General features: G+C 66.0%; 1 protein-coding gene across 3 annotated transcripts in view; it reads right to left on the minus strand.

The window, feature by feature from the left end:
* The window catches only part of GRAMD4 (GRAM domain containing 4), a 69745-nt gene that overhangs the window by 2685 nt on the left and 45987 nt on the right, over window positions 1-21073 (minus strand). For all 3 annotated transcript variants that reach the window (XM_046011952.1, XM_046011955.1, XM_046011953.1), the window contains exons 4-18: window positions 16596-16716; window positions 12756-12817; window positions 10870-11002; window positions 10404-10429; window positions 9740-9831; window positions 8235-8326; window positions 6904-6952; window positions 6112-6183; window positions 5622-5665; window positions 5438-5547; window positions 3655-3809; window positions 2067-2211; window positions 1429-1522; window positions 998-1082; window positions 82-150 (exon numbers count right to left, since the gene is read on the minus strand). In XM_046011952.1, coding sequence (XP_045867908.1) covers window positions 82-150; window positions 998-1082; window positions 1429-1522; window positions 2067-2211; window positions 3655-3809; window positions 5438-5547; window positions 5622-5665; window positions 6112-6183; window positions 6904-6952; window positions 8235-8326; window positions 9740-9831; window positions 10404-10429; window positions 10870-11002; window positions 12756-12817; window positions 16596-16716 — 1349 coding nt within the window. The remainder of the gene's footprint in view (window positions 1-81; window positions 151-997; window positions 1083-1428; window positions 1523-2066; window positions 2212-3654; window positions 3810-5437; window positions 5548-5621; window positions 5666-6111; window positions 6184-6903; window positions 6953-8234; window positions 8327-9739; window positions 9832-10403; window positions 10430-10869; window positions 11003-12755; window positions 12818-16595; window positions 16717-21073) is intronic.

Consider the following 21073-nt stretch of genomic DNA (forward strand, 5'->3'; position numbering starts at 1 on the left):
GTGGCTCTGCGCGTGTCCCAGGGATCTGGAGCCGCACCCCCGACCTCTCTGCCGTGGCCCGGCGTCCCGCACCGCACTTACTTTCTGGGTTGAAGGCGTTGACACAGCGATCCCCATGCCTGAGCCCGGGAGGACAGAGAGGACCTTGTACTGAGGGATGACGGCACGTGGTCAGCATGGAACCTCCCAGGACCAGGACTAGGCCTGTCCCCGGGCACTCTCCTCCCAGGGGCCCACGGACAGCCCCATGCAACCCTGCCTTCCTGACCACAAGAGGACAGACTGACTTCACGACCGAGAAACCAGACCTGCCCATACCCTATCCCACCCTCTCCCAGCAGGCCCGAGTGGGACGGGGTCTCCCTAAAGGGCAGGGGGAACGTCCCCTGTCCCAGCCACTGCATATCTGTCCAGCGGGAGGGGGTTTGGGGTGGGGGCGAGGGGGTTGTGCTCCTGACGTGCCGACGAGCTGCGGCCCACTCCCGGCCTAGGCTGGCCTGTGTCCCAGACGCTCAGACCCTGGAGGAGGGGGGCACCCCCTCCCAAGTGCATGCGCCAAGCCCTTTGGGCACCGCACATGCCCTGCCCTGTCCAAGTGACGCTCTGAGGGCTACTGGCTGAGGACACACCCAAGGTGGGGGGAGCATCTCAGGGCCGAGGGGCGGATACGCAGTGGTTAGCGGGGGCTCGGGCACCCGGCCAGGCCCACCTTGTTGTGCTCCCCTTCCCCATCTGTGGGAGGGCGCCTGGAGCTGACCGTGAGGACAGGGGGCAAGCCCGTGGTATGCGGACACTCTGAGGGGAGCTGGGGGCTCTGCACGGGGACCTTCTAGAAGGGGAGCCCTGACGCAGGCACCCCATGTCTCCCGACCGCACCACTCATCACCGCGAACATATCTGACTTCCAGCCAACGCCCACCAGCTTCAGGGCGGACGGCCCCTCTCCTCTGGAACCGGAAAGGGGTGGCGGAAGAGAGGAGGCGAGGGCCGCACTGACCTTCTGGATGTCCGTGATGTCCATCAGCTTGATGACCTTGTTTCTCTTGGAAGAACCGGATTTGGAGCTTTCAAAGCACAAGTAACTGCAGGAGGAGGGAAGACCTGTGGCCTGTGGCCCAGCGGCCGCACAGGAACCCGCCCGGGCTGCTGCACCAGGATCCCCGCGCGGCAGGCAGAGCGCCCCTTCCAGCGGCCGCCGCGCACCGACTTTCCCCAGAGCCGGCGCTCTGAGACAGGGCGACGGAGGCTGGCGGCCTACGCTGCACCTGAGCCGCATTCGCGGGCGTCCCGCATCCTGGGGGTGTCCCCCTAGAGCCGGCACGGTCCCTGAGGCCCGTCCCTTGAGCGAGAGGAGCTGGGCAGGCCAGGGCCGCGGCCGCCGCCGCCCTGAGGACGGGGCACGGGGACCGAGGGCCCGCGGGCACTCACTTCTCCGTCACGTACAGAACGCCGTTGCGGATGTAGTCGGTGGGCATCTTCCGGTCCCGGTTGATGAGGCAGCAGCGCCAGCCGTGCTCGCACACTGGTGGGGGGAGGGGGCCGTCAGCCCTGCTCCCCAGGGCCAGGCCAGCTCACTCCCCAGCCGCCGGGAACACCCACAGGGAGGCAGGCTGCCCTCCGCTCTCCTAGAAAGCAGGAGTCTGCTCCGGCGCGGGAGCCGGCGGGGGCTTCCGTCCCCTCCGAGGCGCACACAGCTCACGTGGTGCGGACGGACGGACCTGCCACCCCCACACTCAGGGGCCACGTCGGCACGGCCCGGGTTCGCAGGGTGGGGGGACAAGACAAGGTCAAAGCTCAGCTCTCCGTGGCCGGCAGTCACACGCTGTGACCCGCCCGGCAGCTCTAAGGGCCCAGCTGTCTGCCCCCAGGTCCTGGCCGGCCCCTCTGAGTTCCTGCAGCTCGGCCACCCACGGCCGAGGAGACCGCACCCTAGGAGCACGGCCAGCGACTCCCGCCTGCTGCCCAGAGCCCTCCCGGACCCCCAGGGCCTGTCCCGGCCGCCGGCCCTGGCGCAGGGCGAGCCCCCTATCCGGCCAGGGCGGGCCACAGGCTCCGCACACACATACCGGCCAGCGGGCGCTCGTTTTCTGTCAAGTTGAAGATTTCGTGGAAATTGCCCTTCTTGGTACCGTGGAAGCGACCAGCTTCCTCATCCTTGTTGAGGCCGGCGGGCGCGCTGGAGACGTAGCTCCGCGAGGAGGCCGTCTGTAGCTGCCGAGAGCACATGGGACGCCCCATTAGCCACGCCAGCTGCGGGTGGGGGACAGGGACGCACACAGCCCCCCGCCTGCCCCTGCCCAGCTGGAAATGGAGACGAGCAGCAGACGCGGATGTCCAGATGTGGGGCACGGACCCCTACAAGCCCCTGCCAGGGGCTGCTCCTCATCCCAGGAACCCTGCTTCCCCCAGCAGCGCCCCCACTCCAGAGGGCCGGGCCAGAACCTGCACCCCAGCACACGCGGTCCACATCCCGGGCCACCAGGTGCTCAGCACAGAGGCCATCCCAGACATTTCTGAAACGGGAACTGGCCGGGGCACAGCCCACGGAAAGTGACGTTTAAGGTCAAACAGTCACAACACAGCAACGCACAGCATCAGGTCCCCGCAGGGGAGGGGTTTCCACACGGACACCGTACCTTGTCGGACCCTGACAGCTGGCCAGGACGGAGATGACAGACAGACGCATGACCGAGATGAGAGAGAAAGAGGGTCCCCGCGACGTGAGCTCACACGTGGGGGCTGAGCAGAGCTGCAGGCAGACGCTGTGGCGGGGTCCCCCTCCCCCTCTCCACCTCCGGGAATTCCACGTCCTCACTCCCCTTCTCTGTCTCTCCCGAGACTGGCCAGCACTACATGGTCACCTCCGGAAGGCCCCGTCCTGATCGCCCCAGGCCGGGCTGCCTGCCTCCCCTTGCGCAACCAGAGCTCGCCTACCGGCTCACCACGACCCTGCTCGTGCGCAGAGCCTCACACGCCGCTGACGAGTGTGGGCTCCCAGCAAGCTCTGTAGTCCCAGAACCTGGGAAGACTTACCCACACCTAACCTTCACCTGACCCAGAGCTGCCCTCCCATCGCGGGGTCACTGGACACCCTGTGCTCAGACGACACTCACACAACACAGCGATCCACGTCACCTCCTTCAGGAAACCTTCCCAGACCTCCCCAGGAGTCCTACGGGACCCAGAACCTCCCGCGCTCATCTGAGACCCTGAGAACGCCTAGGCCAGCTCATCCTCTGTGTCCGAGTCTGGGACCCAGGGACCAACGCCCACAAAGCCCTTCCACTGTGAATAAAATACAGGCCCCATGCCAGCCTGTGGGCATGAGGTAGGCCCGAGCCTGAGCTGGGGAACAGAGGGCCAGAGAGTAGCTCCCACCTCCCAAGGCCCCCAAGCTCTAGGCAGACATGACCAGCACCCCGCACCCTGCCTGCCCTCGGCCTGGGGGCCAGCATGGCTCAGGCAAGTCCGTGGAGGGGCGATTTGAGGGGCCTCGAGGCAGGAGGGGGCCTCCGGCACAGCCTTCCCCAGTGGCTGCCCGGGGCCACGGGGGCCGTACTCTGCCGGCTTCAAGGGCCCCACGAGGTCAGGAAGACGGCAGCCTCCCCACGCACAGGGAACAGCAAGGGTGCGCCCCGCCCGAGGCCAGCCTACCCGGCGCGACACGGCGGTGCTGGAGCGCTCCTTGAGCTGCGGGTCCGTGGGCAGGCTCCTCCAGACGATGTAGGGGGTGTCGTATTTGGCTCGCAGTCTCGGGCAGCGTTTGAAGACGAAGTCGATGAGGAAAAACTTGATGCCGGCGTAGAGTCCTAGAGACAGGAGATGACAGTCCCTTTGCGGCCAGGGCCCACGGACGGCCTCCCGGAGCCCAGGTGTGGCCGGCGCAGGGCAGGGGAAGAAAGAGTGTGAGGTGACCCGGCCAACGGGGTGTCCACTTCGGTGTCTCGCCACCTGCGACCCTCGGCGGCCCCTGCTGACCACACCACCTTGCACACAGACGAGCCCACCACTCATCACCCCCCGAGGGTGACCTGAAGGAAAGCGCGAGGGACCCCCCGCCGCAAGCCTGCCGCCCTCTGATCTGGTGGGCCGGCAGCCATCACGGCCAGGTGCCCCCCTGCACCCCGGGCCCCCGAGAAACAGGACTGAGGGCATTTCACTTTGGTTGGTGTCAGTCCTTGTCCCCAAGGCCACGCTGTCTGCCAGCCCTGCTTGTCCTGACAAGACGTGCAGGGGGAGGGCCAACGAGAGACCAAGGCGCCAGTGGCTCGCCGGGAGGTGGTTGGTTGGCAGGTGGGCACCGCCCCCGCACTGTGCAAACCCCGAGCTCAACGCCCCCGCTCAGATCCAGCCGTCCACCCTCGCCCTGACTCCCGCACTGCAGACGCGCCATGTCCGCTCCAGGGACACCGAGGCCCCGCAGGAGATCAGAGCGCAGGGTCTAGCCTGGGGAGGAGGGTGCAGCTTCCTGGGGCGGGCGGGCCGAGTGGGTTGGGGCAGCCTCAGGACCATGGCTTTGGCCTCAGGGCAGCCTCCGCACTGCCCCACACCCTCTCCCTACCCCGCAGAAGCCCCAGGCAGGGGTTCGGTACAGGGGTTCCAGCAAACCCATGGGGGTATTCGAGTTGTCCTGCCATCCTATCCCATGGTTTGAAAGAGGCAGAAGCCACGTCGTGCTGTCAGCCCTGCGGTCAGCGCCTCCCTGAATTCTGCACGCTGCCCACCCCGAAATCGAGCTCTGACCGCCCTGTCTGCAGGTCGCCCCTCCCGCTTCCCCAGCGGCCCCGTCTGGCAACACTGCCTACCAGCCCTTCGGGGCAGATCCTGAGCCCTCCCTGACCGTCCGGTCCAGCCACAGCTCCTGAGGTCGGGCTCCAACCACAACCAGGGCCCCCCTCTAGGGCCCCACAACCCCCACACACCTGCCTGCCCACCCACCCCAGCCTCGGGCTGCTCCTGACCCGCCCAAAGCAGACTCCAGAAAGCTCACCTTCTGCTCAGACCGCACCGCACAGAGACGAGGCCACTGTCCCCCGTGACACCTGCACCCCACGTCATCTCCCTTGACCCGGCCCCCCTCGGCCCCCGTGAGCGCTCCGAGCTGGCTGACGGCGGTCCACGGCCGACGCCTCCCAGCTCCCCGGCTTGGCGGGAGCGGGGCGGGGCGGGGGGCAGCTCTTGCCAGCAGAGAACAGGCTCGTTTTAAGGAACAAGAATCACGGCTCTGGGGTTCCGACGGGCTTTGCTTCTCCCAAGTGTGAGGTTCGAACGGAAAGCCGTGGGGCGCGGCGCCGGGGCAGGCAGGCCGCACGCGCTGACAGCGGCCCCCGGGGGCCTGTGCGTTGGGCGGACGCTCTGGAGGCGGCAGGCCGGGACCCCTGCGGCCCCCTCCCCGGCACGCGCGGCAGCCCGGACCCCGGCCCTGGCGTCTCCTTACCCACGGCCAGTCCCACCAGGCGGTAGGGGAAGAAGCAGGAGGCGAGGAAGGCGGCCCAGAGCGCGACGTACAGCTTCTGCGTGATCTCGGGCTGGACCCACATGAACAGGCTGGAAGGGAGAGGGGGGCTCAGCCGCGGCCGGGGCCGCTCCCCAGAAGGTGCGGGCTGGGGGCCGGGACTTACTTCTTGATCTTCTCGAGGATGTCGGCCATCTTGCCGAAGAGGTTCTGTGTGGAGAAGCCGCGGTCACCACCGGCCCCGGGCCGTCCACACGGCGACATGGGGGGGTGGTAGCCGCCCCCGCGAGGCCACGACTGGAGGTGGGGGGCACGCAGAGCGCCGCTGTCCCACCCAGCCACTCGCAGGCTGAGGACGGGGTGGTGGGTCCCCGTGAAGCCCAGGGAACCGCACGGACGCCGGACACAGGCCGTGTCCCTCCCAGCAGCTGGCCCGGCCCCGGCTCAGCGGGTCTCCACCCTCCAGGGCGCCCGCCATCAGCCCAGACCCTCTCGCCAACCGTGGCTGTGGGTGCTGCCAAGGGATCGACGGGCAGGCTGAAGGCAGGTCAGCTGACCACAGACAAGCCAGGCCTGGGGTTCTGGTGGGGTTGGGGACCCCCCCGGGGCTGGGCAGACACACAGACGCCCCCGCGGCCGGAGCCCGAGAGCGGTACCTGGGCCTTCTGGGCGACATCCAGCACGAGCTGGAACTTCTCAGACACGGTCAAGTCTTCCTTCGGAGGCTCCTGCAGCCAAAGGGGACAGAGAATTTCCACCAGAATTCAGCAGCCCAGAGCAATGGTTCACAGCAGCAGCCCAGAGGCCTCACAGCCCCAGAAGCAGGGTCCCGCATGCCCCCGCACAGAGGGGCTGGCTGTCCTGGCAGACGCCCCCCTGGTGCCCGAGAGGGTGGGCGGGCAGCAGCAGCCCCGAGCCAGCAGGGGGTCACGCTTCGACGGCCCATCTTCAAAGGTGCGCCTGAGACCCTGTAGCCCTCCACCCCTCACTCGGAGGGAAACTGAGGCGAGGGGGCACGACCTCCTCCTGTTTGTCTGAGTTCATTTAACAAGAACCTTCCAAGGGCCTCCTGGATTCCAGGGCCCAGCAGATCACAGTTCGCTGATCACTGCTCTACTCGACCTCTGGTCCGAGAGGCCCCCTGGTACTCCTTCTCCCCGGTCCAGCATATTATCCCCACCAGCAGGGGTGAGGACAGCCCAGGGCCCAGGCCAGGTGAGGACCTGCTTCCCCTGCAGTGAAGCCGGGGCCAGTGAGGGGCACTCGGGGTGTCGGCTGGCTGGGGGTCAGACTGTGGCCATCCGGGGCTCTATGCAGGGGGAGGCTGGCCTGCTGCTTCCTGACCTCCACTTGCCAGGCAGGGGTCCCCTGGGCATCCACCAAGCAGCACCCAGAGGCTCCGGGAAGCTGGCCGGGCTGCGAGAGACCTTCACCCTCCCAGGACTTACCACCGGTTCAGAGACTTCAGGCACGATGCTCCACTGTATCCTCCAGCCCCTGCAAGGACAGCGTCATGTGCCTTTCACAGACGGACAACATCGAGTCCCCCGCCCCGTGCTCCCGGTGGGGAAGAAGTGAGGGACAGGAAGGGCTCCGGAACCCCTCTGTCTGCCGCCAAGACCTGCAGGGCTGCTCCCTGGCTCTTGAGCAGGGACAGTTCAAGGTCACCACCAGGAGCCTCTCCCCTGGGGGCCCAGAGGTGGAACAGAAGATCTTTCAGAAGAAGCCAGCGAAGAAGTAACGGCGAGTGCTTTGGCTAATCGTGCCTGGTCTGGGCACAGAGGACCCCTTCCCGGGTACGTAAAGATACTCTTCTCTACAAAATACGTTTTCAAATAACCCTACTTAAGCAGGCTCAGAGATGCACCCGGGAAAACTGTCAAAGTCTGAACTTCCCCACAGCGGAGTACAAATCGGCCTGCGGCGGGGACCTGGGGGGCTCAGTCGGCGCAGCGTCTGCCTTCGGCTCAGGTTGTGATCCCGGGGTCCGGGGATGGAGTTCCATGTCCAGCTCCCTCCTCAGCGGGGAGCCTGCTTCTGCCTCTGCCTGCTGCCCCCCCCCCCACCCTGCTTGACTTTCTCTCAAATACATAAATAAAATCTTTTTTTTTTTTTTAAAGATTTTATTTATTTATTTGACAGAGAGAGAGATCACAAGTAGGCAGAGAGGCAGGCAGAGAGAGAGGAGGAAGCAGGCTCCCTGCGGAGCAGAGAGCCCGATGCGGGGCTCGATCCTAGGACCCTGAGATCATGACCTGAGCCGAAGGCAGCGGCTTAATCCACTGAGCCACTCAGATGCCCCCATAAATAAAATCTTAAAAGAAAAAAGAAAGTCGGCACTGCTAGGGCGCTCCGTGGGCCTCCCGTGAAGCGAGGGTCACGGCTGTAGCGTACAGACCAGGCAGCTGGGGAGGAGGGGCTCCCCGCGGGGCCCCCCGGAGCGTGCCCAGCAGACTCCGTGATTGCATGGGCCGTCCCAGGGCACAAAGACTCCACAGCCCCAGCGAGCCCCTGGGATGTCACAGCTGAGCAGGAGCTGCTGGGGGGACCCCCTGCTGGTCTCCGAGAGAAAGGACCGCTGGGGAGTCTGCGGAGCCCCGACTGCTGGCTCCCGCGGACCAGGCAGGGGTGGGCATCCTCCTGGGGGCTCGGGAGCCCAGCCTCCCCGGGGACCACCCCCAAGCCCCACGTGAGGCAGCCCCAGCTCAGGTGTGCCACGGTTGTGTGTGTCGTTGGAAGACAGCCCAGTCCCGTACGCAGGACAAAGCAGCTCACCTACCTGGCTATGAGGTAATTGAGAGATAACCTCAAAATCGCTAGAAATAGGAACATGGGGATGGCCCAGCCATGCCACACGGCGTTCATGTACACCTGCGGGTTTGGAGAGAGAGAGTCAGGCAGCCTGACAGGCCACGTCCCTCCCCCTGCCCGCCCCACCGGGGAGGCAGCCATGCCAGGAGGTGGGGAGCCCAGGCCCCCAGTGCTGGCCCCAAGGAAGGGCCGCGGGACAGAGAAGCGCTGCAAGGAGCTGCTTTCTCGGTAGGAGCCGCCAGTGCTCTGGGGGTGCAGGGAGCGGGTGTCCCAGGGAAGCAGCCGTTGCACGTAGCCTGGGGTGGGCGGAGCATAGCGGACCCCACGCCGAGGTCCCTGCCAGCCCTGGGGGTGGCTCCCTTATGCTGGAGCCGGCAGCACCGCCGGGTCTCAGCGTGGCCGAGCGAGGCGACCCACTGCTGGCTGGGAACCCCCCGCGTGCCGTGTGACAGGCCCGAGCGGCTCGGGCTCCTCCGCTCCGGCCCACCGGGACAGGCAGAGCTGCCGGCACGGAGCAGACGCTCAGAAAGGGGCAGAGAAGGGACTGTGGCGGGTCCAGGCAGAGGCCTGGAAGGTGGGTCTGAATGGCGGGCACATCCCCTGGTGATGGTAGGCAGGACCAAGGACCAAGGGTCTCCTGGAGCTCGGAAGGGTGAAGGCGGGGCCCCTGGGGTGTGGGCGGGGCTTTCGGGGTGAAGGCGGGGCCCCTGGGGTGTGGGCGGGGCTTTTGGGGGTGAAGGCGGGGCCTCTGGGATGTGGGTGGGGCTGGGGCCCAGCCACTGAGTCCTGGTCTCAGTCTGTGTTTGCAAAATGCCCGTCTCCACCCGCCCCGGGGCTGGCGCCAAGCTGTGGACTTTAGGGAGGTCTCAGAACCCTCTGGAACGCAGAGATGGGGACTTTGGGAGCTGCGGCCACCCTTCTCTGGCCTCGGGGCCCAGCAGGTGGGTGGGCAGGCTGTGTCCTCCTAGGGTCTCATGTAGGGCTGGGGATGGTTGCCATAGGACCATCCAGGCACGGCCGCTGGGTCCGTGTCCCCCAGGGCACATGGCGATGCCGGGCTGCTGCTCTCCCATCCTGCCCCAGGACTAGTAGCTCAGAGAGTCTCAGCTTGGCCTCAGGCCACTGGGCGAATGCCAGGAGCCTCCCCTAGATACCCAGTGGGAGGAGCCCGGGGCCCCTCTGGGCAGACGCGCCTCCCCGCTGTCCTCTCCCTGACTCGTCCAGGAAGGCGACTGAAGCATGGACCGCGGGCTGCCACGGGGATGTGTGTGCGGACACGGGCCGACCTCCGGCAGCCCCCACGCTCTGGCCTGATCCTGCAGTGACCCTGTGGCTGGGGAGCGACACGGCAGCCACTTTCCAGACAGAAGCTAAGGGGTATGTGTCCCGAGGGAAACCGCGGGGACGGGGCTGGCTGGCTGCCCAGAGGCTTGGAGGAGCACCACCCCCACCCCCGGCCCGGGAAGCACGCACAGTGAAGGCGATGGCGGACGTGTAGACAGAGTACCAGTCGGATAAGGCAGAGAGGTTCTTCACGAAGCTGGTGACAGGCTTGGCGCCGCGCTCTGGGGACAACACACCGCAGTGAGGGCAGCGCTTGGGCACACCCAGGAGGGCAGGGGGGCAACAGCAGCGGGAGGGGGAGAGCCAAAACGAGCAAAACTTTGGCTTCTCGTGCGCCTGACCCTCGCTGGTGCTCCCCCGGCCACTCCAGGTGCTGCGGGCCATCGACAGCCTCTGCGGGGCCACGCCGGCCGCCTGTCCCCGACCCCCACACCTGAGCCGTGCACACGAGAGAGGGGCCGCTGAGGGGGCGTTCCTCGTCACCGCCCGGGCTCTGGCCAACGCGTGGGAAAGCACCACTTCTCACGGGGCCTTCCTGGCCTGGAGGGGAACGGTGCCCCCGGCTCAGGGCCAGGCAGACAGTGCTGGCCCCGTCCCGTCCTGCTCTAGATGGACAAGGTGGGGCCCCAGACGTGCTTCCAAAAGGAGCCTTCTTCCTGAGAACTCTTGGGGAACATCCTTCTGAGAACACATCTGGTAGCTCGGGACTATAGAGCCGGCCCTGCCGGCTACACGCACGCAGCTCAGGCCCCGACGGTCCCCACAGCCGCTCACAGACACGCGAGGTACTCACTCAGTCGTCTCATGTTTTCCGTCAACCTGAGAGAGAGGGGGAGAGACATGAGCACTAGCCCCTCCGCGCCTCTGCCCCCGACACCCACCGCGGGGCTCTGCTGGCACCGGGGACACGGCCACACCAGGAAGCATGTCGTCGCTGCTCCCTAACTTGGGGTGTGGAGGGAGATGTCTCACCCACGGAACTGTCCCTCATCTCCCGCCCGCAGCCCTAGAGCCGGAGTCCCCCAGAGCCTACAACACAGCTAGGCCTATGCGAGAGCACTGAGCGGGGGACACGGCGGTGCCACCTGTCCTGGAGCCCTGCTGCCCGTCCTCCGCCAGGAAGGGGGTCCCTCACCCAGGAAGGTGGGCACGGCCCGGCCCTGGGAGCCGCCCCGGCCACAGCCTTTCGGGCACTCGGACGCTGGCCTGGCCGAGGCCTCGGTGCGGTGACTGCCCCCCGCCTCCGCCAGGGCCCCCACCTCCGGGCGCTGAGGGGCTCCTCCGTCTCCACGGTGCTCTCCTCCGGCTGGAAGCGGAAATCCTCCACGTACTCCCCAAACTTCTCATAGAACCACTTCTGGACACGGGGGCACAGCCCCTGGCTCCGCCGGTCTGCGGGCACGGAGGTCCCCGTGAGGGCAGGCAGGGGGGCGTGAGGAGCACCGACAGAGGAGGGTGAACGCGCACTCCCCAACGCCAAGCCTGACCCGCTTCCACCACGAGGCCCAGCCTGGCTGCCACAGACCACATGGGGTCTCCACGGCCACACGCGCCCCAAGCTGCCCACCCCCGTGGGCTCCCACTCCTGGCGTCTGCGTCACCCTCCCTTTCTCTGGCAGGGGCCCCAGTGAAGGACGTGGCCTCTGCTCAGCTCAGCCAAGACCTTCGGAAAGGGACCCACATCCCAAACTCAGAAAACCAGGCGGAAACACGGAGCTTGGGTGCTCTGCAGGGCACGGATTCGCCCGCAGGGGGCGCTGTCCGGCCGCAGGCGAGGTGGGGGACGGCGGGAGGTAGTCAGCGCCGGCTCTCCCAGGGGCTGAGGTTTGTGTACGGAGCCGCCCAGGCGCAGAGAAGAGGCAGCACTCTCAGGGACGAAAGGGCTGAGGAGGGCTGGGGGCTTGTCGCCCCTGCTCGGGGCGTGAATGTGTTTGCGGGCGGCCAGGCAGCGGTGGGCAGGCCGGAGTCTACCGGGCCCGCCCGTGTTGCCACGAAACCACACTAAGGATGCCGAGATGTGGAATCCACATCCTTGGGACTTTCTCCAACCACTTAAGAATGTCAAAACGTTTGAAACATGTGAAGTCAGGTGGGGGCTATAGTCGGCCGAGCCCCAGGTCCAGGTCGGGCCCCCTGCCCCAGCAGACCAGCTCGGGCACCGCGACCCGTTGGCCGTCCGCCCCAGCTGCAGGGTGGGGAGCACTGCGCCCGTGCCCTCCCTCCGCCCACACAGAACCCACCACACCAGCGACCACCGCTACAGAATGGACCTCGGCCTGGGCTCCGAGAGACTTGGGGTCACCCCACCTTCCACCCTCCCACGTGCGCAGGAGACCCCTCAATCACAGGGCACAGCGGGGCCCTTAGGGTCTCTGCTCCTGGCGTGGGTCCCGGGTCTTGGGCGCAGTGCCGGTGACCCGAGGGGCACAGCAGCCAATTCTGCACCTGCACCTGCACCGGCCTGCCTAGGGGTCCCGCACCAGGGTCCCGGGCAGGGGGCATCTCCCCTCTGGAAGGCAGGACCTGACTCCGGGCCAAGCTAGGCCTGCACGTGACAGGCTTCCCGTCCTGAGTGTCTGTTTCCTCACCCGTACATGAGACGGGCTAACCCGAGGCCCTTCTGGGGCAGCTGTGTGCTCCCGGCACCGGCAGGGGTGCTCACGAGGGCTCAGCCTGGGGGTCTGGGCCCCAGGTCGGGTGCCGGGAGGGCCAGGCCTAGAGAGCTGGACGGAAAGTCCATTTGCTGCCGGCACAGCTCTGGGAAGGCCGGAGGGGTAGTCAGGCAAAGAAGCTCAGAGAGGGAGGGAAAGGTGCAAAGGGGTTGTGCATCCCGACCCGACGGGGGCCGGGGCCCATCCTGACCATGGTGGGCCCACTGCCCGCTCGTCCCTTGTCAGGACCGCCCGCCTCTGCACGCGGCCACCAGGTCAGGGGCCAAAAGCCAGTGCGGCAGCAGCGGCACCTGAACCCCATCAGGAAGGGCTGAGGCCACGGGACTTTCCACAGGAAAATGAGGTCCTGTCTCGTTGAACAACCTGTGTTTGCTGCAACAGTTCCTGATCCACAGCTGGAGACGCCTTCGCGGTCCCACGGGCGCAGGGCCAGCACGCCCCCCACCGCCCAGCCCAGCTGCCGAGGGGCCTACCTGCTCCATTGTTGACCTGGGCCTGCCCCTTCGGAGGCTGCTGGGCCGCCGGCTCCTCGGTTCTTAAAGAGGGAGAAGCAGCAGCAAGAATCCCGTTAGTTAACATGGCGTGCGTGCGGGCTCTGGAAGGCGCTGTCCTCCCGGGGAGCCTGCCCCACACGACTGGTCGCTCCAGCCTGCGGGGCCCCTCTGGGAGCTCAGGGCTCGGACCCGCTGGTGGGGCAGGCCGGGCAGCTCAGAGCCGCATTCCTGATGGGCACGCTCTCTCCTAATTTTTTTGATAACCAAATCAAAGAAGTCTCATAACGACGCCACTCTTGCCTGTGCTATGAACACACCTACTTCTTCATCGTGACGTTCAGGACAAACAGCCCTTACGCGGCTTCACCAGCCTGTGACAAGCAAACGCTCATCTGCGGACACGTTCAACAGGCAGCACGTGAGGCCAGAGGCTGGGTGACCCCCTGGGCTGGCCAGCTGTGCCCAGGTCCCAGCTCGGCCCGTGCCAGCCACCTGCCTGGCTTCCTGCCCCCGCGGCCCAGCCACCGCGGACCACAGCCGTCACCCGGCCTCAGAGCGCTCTCCCTGGGTTTCCAGCCACCTGCCACACCCCGACTACTGAACCGCCTTTCAGCCCAAGCCTGACGCAGCTGATCCAGCCCCTGCCCTGGGGGGGCTCTGACCGGGCTACAGCTCGTGCCACGGCCGACCTGCCTGACTCGCTCTGCACCGGCCCAGGCCACGGACGCACCACACTGTTCCTGGGGCTCCTGGTCCAGCAGGGACCCCCGGATGAGCCAGAAGTGGTGCCCCAGGCAAACGTCAGCAGGGTCCTGTGGGGCACAGAGGACGCTTCCACGACAGAGTCAGCAGGGCTTGGAGACCCCCGGCCCGAGCACGCCCTCGGCTGCTGGGAAGGAGGGGCGCGGTTTCTGCTCTGCTCACGGTGCGATTTCACGCCACGCTTCCGTGAGCCAACCCGCTCTGCGGGCTTGAAACCCTGACTGTCACCTGGAGCAGGAGGCTCTAGGACAAGCTGGATGGGGACAAGCAGGGAGAGCGAGGCCTGCAGCCTCACCAAGCAATGGATGGGGAAGACACAACACAGACGTGAGGTCCCGGGGAAGGGAGCCACGTCCGGGAGGAGCGGGCCAGGCCTCCACACCAGCCCCTCCCTGCAGCCTCGCTGCCCAAGCAACAGTCCACGTCCCGAGCGACCACTGACAAGTGGGGCTTTCCTGGGAACGGGAGAGGAGCCCAGGGCACACGGGAGACACCAGGACCTGGCTAAGGGCCTTTCATTCCCAGCCGGGCATCCCGGCCTCGGGACCAGGTTGTCTGTGCCCAGCCTGGTGGTTCTGGAAGACATGGCTCACCCGAGAAGCACTAACAAGCCAGACCCCTGCCCAAGCCTGGGGCCACGTGGCCACCACGAGGACTTGCATGCCTGAGGGACACGGCTGGGGGCTCCCCGGGGTCCTGCGCTTGCGACTGTTCGGTGCGCACGGCACTGGCTACGTGGTCTTTCTAACGTAACCCCTGCTAGAAACACCCAGATGCTCAGGTCTTTGTGGGCTACGAGCTGGCTTTGGGGGAGGAAGTGTACCCCCTTCCCATTGCCCCCCACACAGGACAGATCGGTGCCTCTTCCACATGCTGGACAGACAGACGGACAGCAGGGCAGATGGTGCGCCAGGACGTTCCAGCCCACGAGTCCTGTCTGCAGCTCCGGAGAAGATGGGAAGTGAGCGGGGTGACCTCGGGGGAACATACAGGCCGCGCGACCTCACTCACTCAGAAAAAGGCGGCCTCGGGTTTCTAACAGCTGGATTCCTGAAAAGTCTCTGAACAATCTACGCCGGCGTCCCGTGACCAAGCGCACGAGACGAGCTCCAGGGTGGAACGTGCCTGACGTGTTTTTTTAAAGTCCACAAGGAGCGCGATGCCAGGCCGGGTGTGGGGTCACTCTGCCCTGACCCCCCTCCCCGGGGCTGGGGGCACCAGACCATCGCCAGGGTCCCTTTCATCCCACACACCTCGGCCCCAGCGAGGCTCATGGCGGCGTGGCCAGCCGAGCCCCGGCGCGGGACGGGCAGCAGGTGGTGGCAGGCCGCGCCCGCCAGACAGGCCGGGCCAGGAGGGGAGTGCTTCTCTGCGGTGTCCGGACCCCCAGCGAGGGAAGGCCTTTGCCACTAACAAAGAAGCTTCAACCAAGCGGATTTGGGGGGAATTTTCTTTAAAACCCAAACAGAGGTTTCTATACACTGTAATTACCACGTTTCAACCCTGGAGCTCGTCTGCAGCTCGGGGGCGTGTGTGCCCATGTGTGCATCGGGGGTTCCCCTCCACATGCTCACCCACCGGGATGGCCCGCGGCCACCCCAGACGGACACTGAGGTCAACAACGGAAGAGGTCATCAATCGCACAGAACCTGCTTGGCCCTGTACCTCCCCCTTTCAGGTCTCCATTTCCAGAAGGTTCCTGAACCCCCACCCCTCTGTAAAGCAGGGGAGCAGCCCCACAGCAGGCCCCAGGTCCCTTAGCTTCCACGGCTCTGGACGGCTATTCCTTTACTGTGACCACCCAGCTGGTCCCTCTGTGTCCTCGGAAGCGGATAGGGCTTTGGAGGAAGAATGAGGAGGCTGGGCTGGGCTGGGGGGGGTGGGGGACGGAAGGCGGGGCCCTGCCAGGAGAGGGCAGGCCCGCGGGCTCAGCTCGGGCGAGCACCTCCCAACCCCACCGGGAAGTGTTGCCTCCCGCCAAGGCTCCGGCAAAGCCGGACAGAAACACACAGCTGCACCGGACCGAGCGCGTTCTCCGGGGGACACGGTGCTGAGATGCACCACGGGAGGCTGGCCGTGGCCGGCGGGTGGAGAAGACACCCACAGCCGGCCATGCCCCCGGGACAGCGCCAGGCCCTGGCTCTCTCTCAGCGTCCACAGGTCAGGTCCCCGGCTGCACACTCCGCATAATGAAAACATCGAGGGATGGGAAATGTTCAACGTCAGGTAACGTGCAGGTTGAGGCCCCTGTGCTGGTGTCTGGGAAGGGCTGCCGGCCTCGTGGCCAGGACAGAATGCGGAAATAAGGGACTCCCCTCCCCTAACAAGCTCGAGGCCCCCCCACGGAATCCCAGAGAACCCCACCAGAGCCCTGTGGGTACAGGCAACTCAGCCTTACTTCAAGGTTGCCCAAAAGCCCATAGGAGTCGTCGGAACTGGCTGCCGGGAGCGGAGAACCATGGGTCAGCCCAGATAGGAAGCCAGCTCTGGCTGCAGAACAGAAGCCGTTTCCTTCCCACCAGCCGAGCCCCATGCATCGAGGTGCCCAGAGGGTGGGTGTCCTCAGAGCCACAGAAGACACTGGAAAGTGACCGGCCCTCGTCCACCCCATGGACAAACCTGTTCTGGCTGACCTCTCCCCGCAGCAGCCTCATCTGCCGGGCGACCAGCTTGTAGGCCGCGTGGACAGACGGGGAGCCTCCTGGGGTTTCCAGAAGGAGAGGGAGAGCACGGCTCTCAGAACCCACAAATACCCTCCTGGAAGGACCCTCTTCTCACAGGCAGCACCGCGAGGCGGTGGCCCAGCTCGTGCAGGCAGAGGGGTGGGTGCAAGAGGAGGCCACGTGTGGGGACAGCGCCGCCCCACGGCAGGGCCCACGTCATCCCGTCCAGAAGCTGGGGAGGGACGCTGCGGGGATGAGGGTGACCGCTGTGGCGGGCGAACCCGGCAGTAACTGCGTGCAGCGGGATGGCGCGGGAAGGGGAGCTGCCCGCCTGTGGGGGGCGCACGGGCAAGGAAGGGCTGAGTGGGCAGTGGGGCACCCTCGACCCCCTCACCTGGCCTTCAGCACTTCCTGGACCTTCTGCTCCAGCTCCATCCGCCGCTGCCGCTCCCGGTCCAGCTCCTGCCGGAGCATCTCCGAGTTGGTCTCTTCTCTGAGCTTCCGGAGCTCCTCCTCTGCGGGGAGAGAACCGCCAGGTGACCGGCGCTTGGACCTGCTCCGCCCTCCCAGGGCAGAGGTGCCGAGGGCGGGGGTGGTTTTCAGAGCCCTTGCACAGAGGGCCCCGTCCGCACCAGCAGGGCCGTGGCAGCTCCCCCGGTCCTCTCTAGGGGACACCTGCGGGGGACTACCAGTCCCGCTCCTCTCCCGCGAAGGCACAAAGCTGCAGTGAGCAATTCCGCACCAAGCAGAACTGGCGCAAGTCACACGCACGAAAGGCGGCTCGCCGCACCACCACTACCAGACGCCCCAAGGGAAGGGATCCTGGTGGCACCTGGTGACCCAGTGGACGTCGCCTGGACACACACATGCCCTGGGCATGGTCTGAAAGCCTCAGCCACAGAGCTGAGCCCCTGCCCGGGCCTGACAGATGGCTCCCACCACCCAGCTGCTGATGACCCAGGGGCACGGCGGGAGGGCCAGCGGGGAGCTCCTGCGGTCCGAGCCGGAGCCAGGATGGGGCGAACACGAAGGCGGCAGGCTCCCGGGGGCAGAGCAGGTGGCAGGCCCAGCAGCAGCCTTGGCCCTGAGGCAAGGAGGGGCCTTGGAGGAGCTGAGGGGGGCAGTCACCAGGGAGATGGGGCAGGGGCAGGGCGTGCAGAGCCCGAAGGAGGACCTGATGTTTATTCCAGGACGGGTGGGAACCAAGGGCCATGCAGTCGTGGTTTTGACGGCGATGTGGTAAGCTAGGTGACGGTCCCCCGAAGAGGTCCTGACCTAATTCTGGGACCTGGGACTATGTCCCCTCCACAGACAGAGCCCTATACTACAGAGGTGATCCAAGAAAGGACCCTGAACGGGGACCATCCTGGTCCTCCAGGCCCGGTGTAATCACCGTTACATAAACCAGTGGAGGCGGGAGGGTCAGAGGTCAGGCAGAGGAGACTGGCAGGCGCCGGGCTGCTGGCGTGGAGGGTAGCAGAAGGGGCCGGCAGCCCGGGATCGTGGGCTTCTCGAAGCCAGGTGAGCCACGGAAGCAGATTCTCCCCCAGATCCTCCGGGGGGCACAAAACCCTGCCAACACGTGACCCTCGTTCTGTTGACTTCTGGCCTCCGGAACTGTACGAGAACAAACATGCGACTTAAGGCCCTTGGTTTCTGGTGCGGCAGTGAGAGGAACTCCCACGGAGTGGGGCCCACATGGGGGCTCAGATCCTGAGTGGACGGTTCACTGCGTCTGCACACGCTGGACACCCCAGCCCGGAGACAGCACTACACAGGCTCCGCCGAGGCCCCAACGCCTTCCATCTGCCTCTGTCCCCCGACCGTCCCAGAGGGGACCACCAGCTAGCATCCGCATGCAGGCGAGGCCTCCACTTCGGAGACCGGATATGATGCAGGTGAGTGTATCTTCACTCACGCAGCCAGGACGAGAGACCGTGGGCCCGATCCCCCCAGGTTCCGGAGCTGCGAGTCCGCGGTCAGGCGCCGGCCGAGCCCGGGTAGCGCCGCTCTGCAAGGTCCTCCCATGGCAGAGAGGAAGGGCTCAGGCGTCTCCTCTTCTCCCGAGGGCACTCACCCCGTCCTGGGGTCTCCACCTCCTAACCCCTGTACGTGTCTGGGTGGACACAAACATCTGGGCCCCAGTAGGGCCCAGCCAGGCCCCAGCCAGGCACGCGGCCGGGACACGGTGTTGACAGTCAGGCTGCCCGCCCCGCTTCAGCCCTTCTTGCATGTCCCCAGGCGGCCCGGCCAGCCCTCCTGCTTGCCCTGCAGAGCCCGCACACACACGATTCCACGGCGCTCTTCCGTGACCCCAGGGCCGTGCCGAGGCTCTGACCAAGCAGCTGGCCCAGAGCAAGCAGAGCTGCAGGCGGGCCCTGCCTTTCACACTGTTCCTGAGATGCCAACCCTGGTCGGTGGGCACTGCCCGGGAGAGCACAGGACCCCGGCTGTCCCTGCAGGCGAATCCTTTGCCGTCCCGCAGAGCCCCCGCCACCCAGTCACCCCACAAACATCTGGGCAATGACACCTGGCTGCAGGCCACTTTCTCAGTTCTCAAGGACTAGGCCGAGTCCCCTGCAAGCCCAATGAGCAAAACATCTGTACCACGATAAAATGCAGGGGAATCCATCCGGAAATCCCAGGCCGTCTCCTTCGGGCCTAAAGCTCCTGCGGATGGGCACCCAAGTCTAGTTTCTAAACTAGGCACACAGCAGACCCTCCGTCACAGCCCCACGATGACACAGGGCAGGTCCCTCTTCGCCCTGCCGTGCCCCCGCACTTCCTGGGTGTCGCCCTGACTTCTCGAGGTTCTCTACCGTATCCTAGAGGGGTCGGCACCCACTGGGAACAGATGGACCATGAAGGCGTGAGGGGCAGACAACCAGCGGCCTCGCAGGGCAGGGCAGGGCTCCCCATGTCCAGATAGGATACAAATACATGGTGAGATGTCCTGACTGCCCTACAGGCAGGTGCAGGGGGGACGCTGCCCAGCCACGAAGCCCCCTGGGGATAACACAGCCTAAACAGACACCTCTGCACGCCGGCAGGGCTGCTGAGGGCCAAGACGGGAGCTCAGCCTTCTCCACGAGCACTGGCCAGAAGCTGACGACCCCATGTCCCCTTTTTAGCCAAGAGTTAAAGTCGCCCAGTGAATCTTCTAGGTCCGCAGCACCCCAGGGCCCGGGCAGGACTGAAGCAGGCTGTTGAGCCGCGGGTGGCTGTGGTCCATGCAGTCCCCGTGTCAGACCGGCGTCCCGCTTCTCCACAAACAAGCACCACACAGCCTCCTGCAGCGGGACACCTGTGATGACAAAGGGACCGAAACAAAGGCCCGGCCTCTCAGGGACATGCACGGTAAGGACAGCTGGCTGGGGGGAGCCCTGCTGCTCAGGAAACTTCTCTCGGGGGGGAGGGTTGGGGGGGTCCAGGGAAGTGCTTGGGGCAACCCAGCAGCTTCCTTTCAGGTCCCCGCTGCCTCAGACCAAAGGACACAGGGCTGAGCCCAAGCCCCCAAATTCAGGCCAAGGTCAGTCTGGCAGCTGGAGGCCCCAGGCGGGTTACAGCACGACTGGGTGTGAGCAGCAGGACTCCCTGTCCGGACGGCACACGGGAAGGCAGAGACCCTCCGGCCTCAGGAGAGCCTGTGGCCCCGGCCACAACGTCTGCCTGAGGAGTTCGCGGCTCGCTGGGTTTTGTCACGAACCAGTGAGAAACCGTGAGGTTTGCCGCGTGCCGGGACCCGCTGGCTCCGTAAATACGTGGTGTTCGGGGCCCTCTCGTGTGCCCGCCCTGCCGGGCCCTGTGCCCCAGCCTCCTCCAGCTTCTGCAGGCCTTTCGGGGCGCCCCCCTGCAGAATCACCAGAGAAGACCCTCCCCAAAAGGCGCCTGGGGGATGCCACGCCAAGCCCACAGGGAGCAGTCCCTGCTGGCCCCCCCCAGCCACGGTTTCATCCCCTCCATCCTGGGGTGAAGCAGGGTGGCCCTCCCACGGTCACCTTCCTGGAAGACGGAGGTCCTGACCCTCCTTTAGGGGCACAGGGCCAAGCAAAGGGGAAATCCGAGACGAGGGGGTGGCCTCTGCCCAGTTAGACCCAGAAACAGGGCCCAGTCCAGGGCCCTCAGCCTTGCTGATGGAGCTGCATGAGCTGCATGTGCCCCCCACCCACCCCAGTAGCCAGCCAGGCTCCTCTGTGCCCAGGGGACCTGCGGCGGGCAGCCAGCACGTGCGGGACATCCCGAAAGCGCCGCAAACCATGTACTCTGCTGGTCTCAGCTCCGACCCCAGTGCCCGGCGGGCCCCTCCACCCTGCAGTCTGGCTCGGAACAGCAGTCAGCGTTCTTCAGAAAGCCCGTCAGAACCCGCCACTGTCTTGCCTCCACGTCAGCAGGGTTTTGTGATCAAACCCACCCACTCAGCGAGGGCCCCACCCACCTCACCAGCTGTGTCTCCCTCTGCTCTTGCCTCGTCTTTGCCGCCGGGACCTCCTTTTAGGTCTTCAAATGCCCACGGTCCGACTCTGCCCCAGGACCTTTGCACACGCTGATGCCCCCTCCCTGCCTCTCAGTCCTAAGCTGCCATTTCCCAAGAAACCTCCCTGCCTGACGCCCCCCACAAACAGAACGTGGCATCCTGTCACGTGGTCTCCTTCCTGTGGGTCTTCAGGGGTGGGAAGGGGATTCCTAGCGGTGACGCAGGTCCATAGGGCAAGGCTCAGCAAACGTGACCACTAGTAACACGCTTCTCGGTCCACATTCATGTGACCCGGGCCCACGGCCCCCGTGTGTTTACTGCCTGGGACAGTCCAGGACCCAGCCTGGCTCCGGGAGAAGCCAGAGAAGGCACGGGGAACGGACAGCATGGGAGCGAGG

The sequence above is a fragment of the Meles meles genome, chromosome 7 (assembly GCF_922984935.1).
Source record: "Meles meles chromosome 7, mMelMel3.1 paternal haplotype, whole genome shotgun sequence".
Taxonomy (NCBI): domain Eukaryota; kingdom Metazoa; phylum Chordata; class Mammalia; order Carnivora; family Mustelidae; genus Meles; species Meles meles.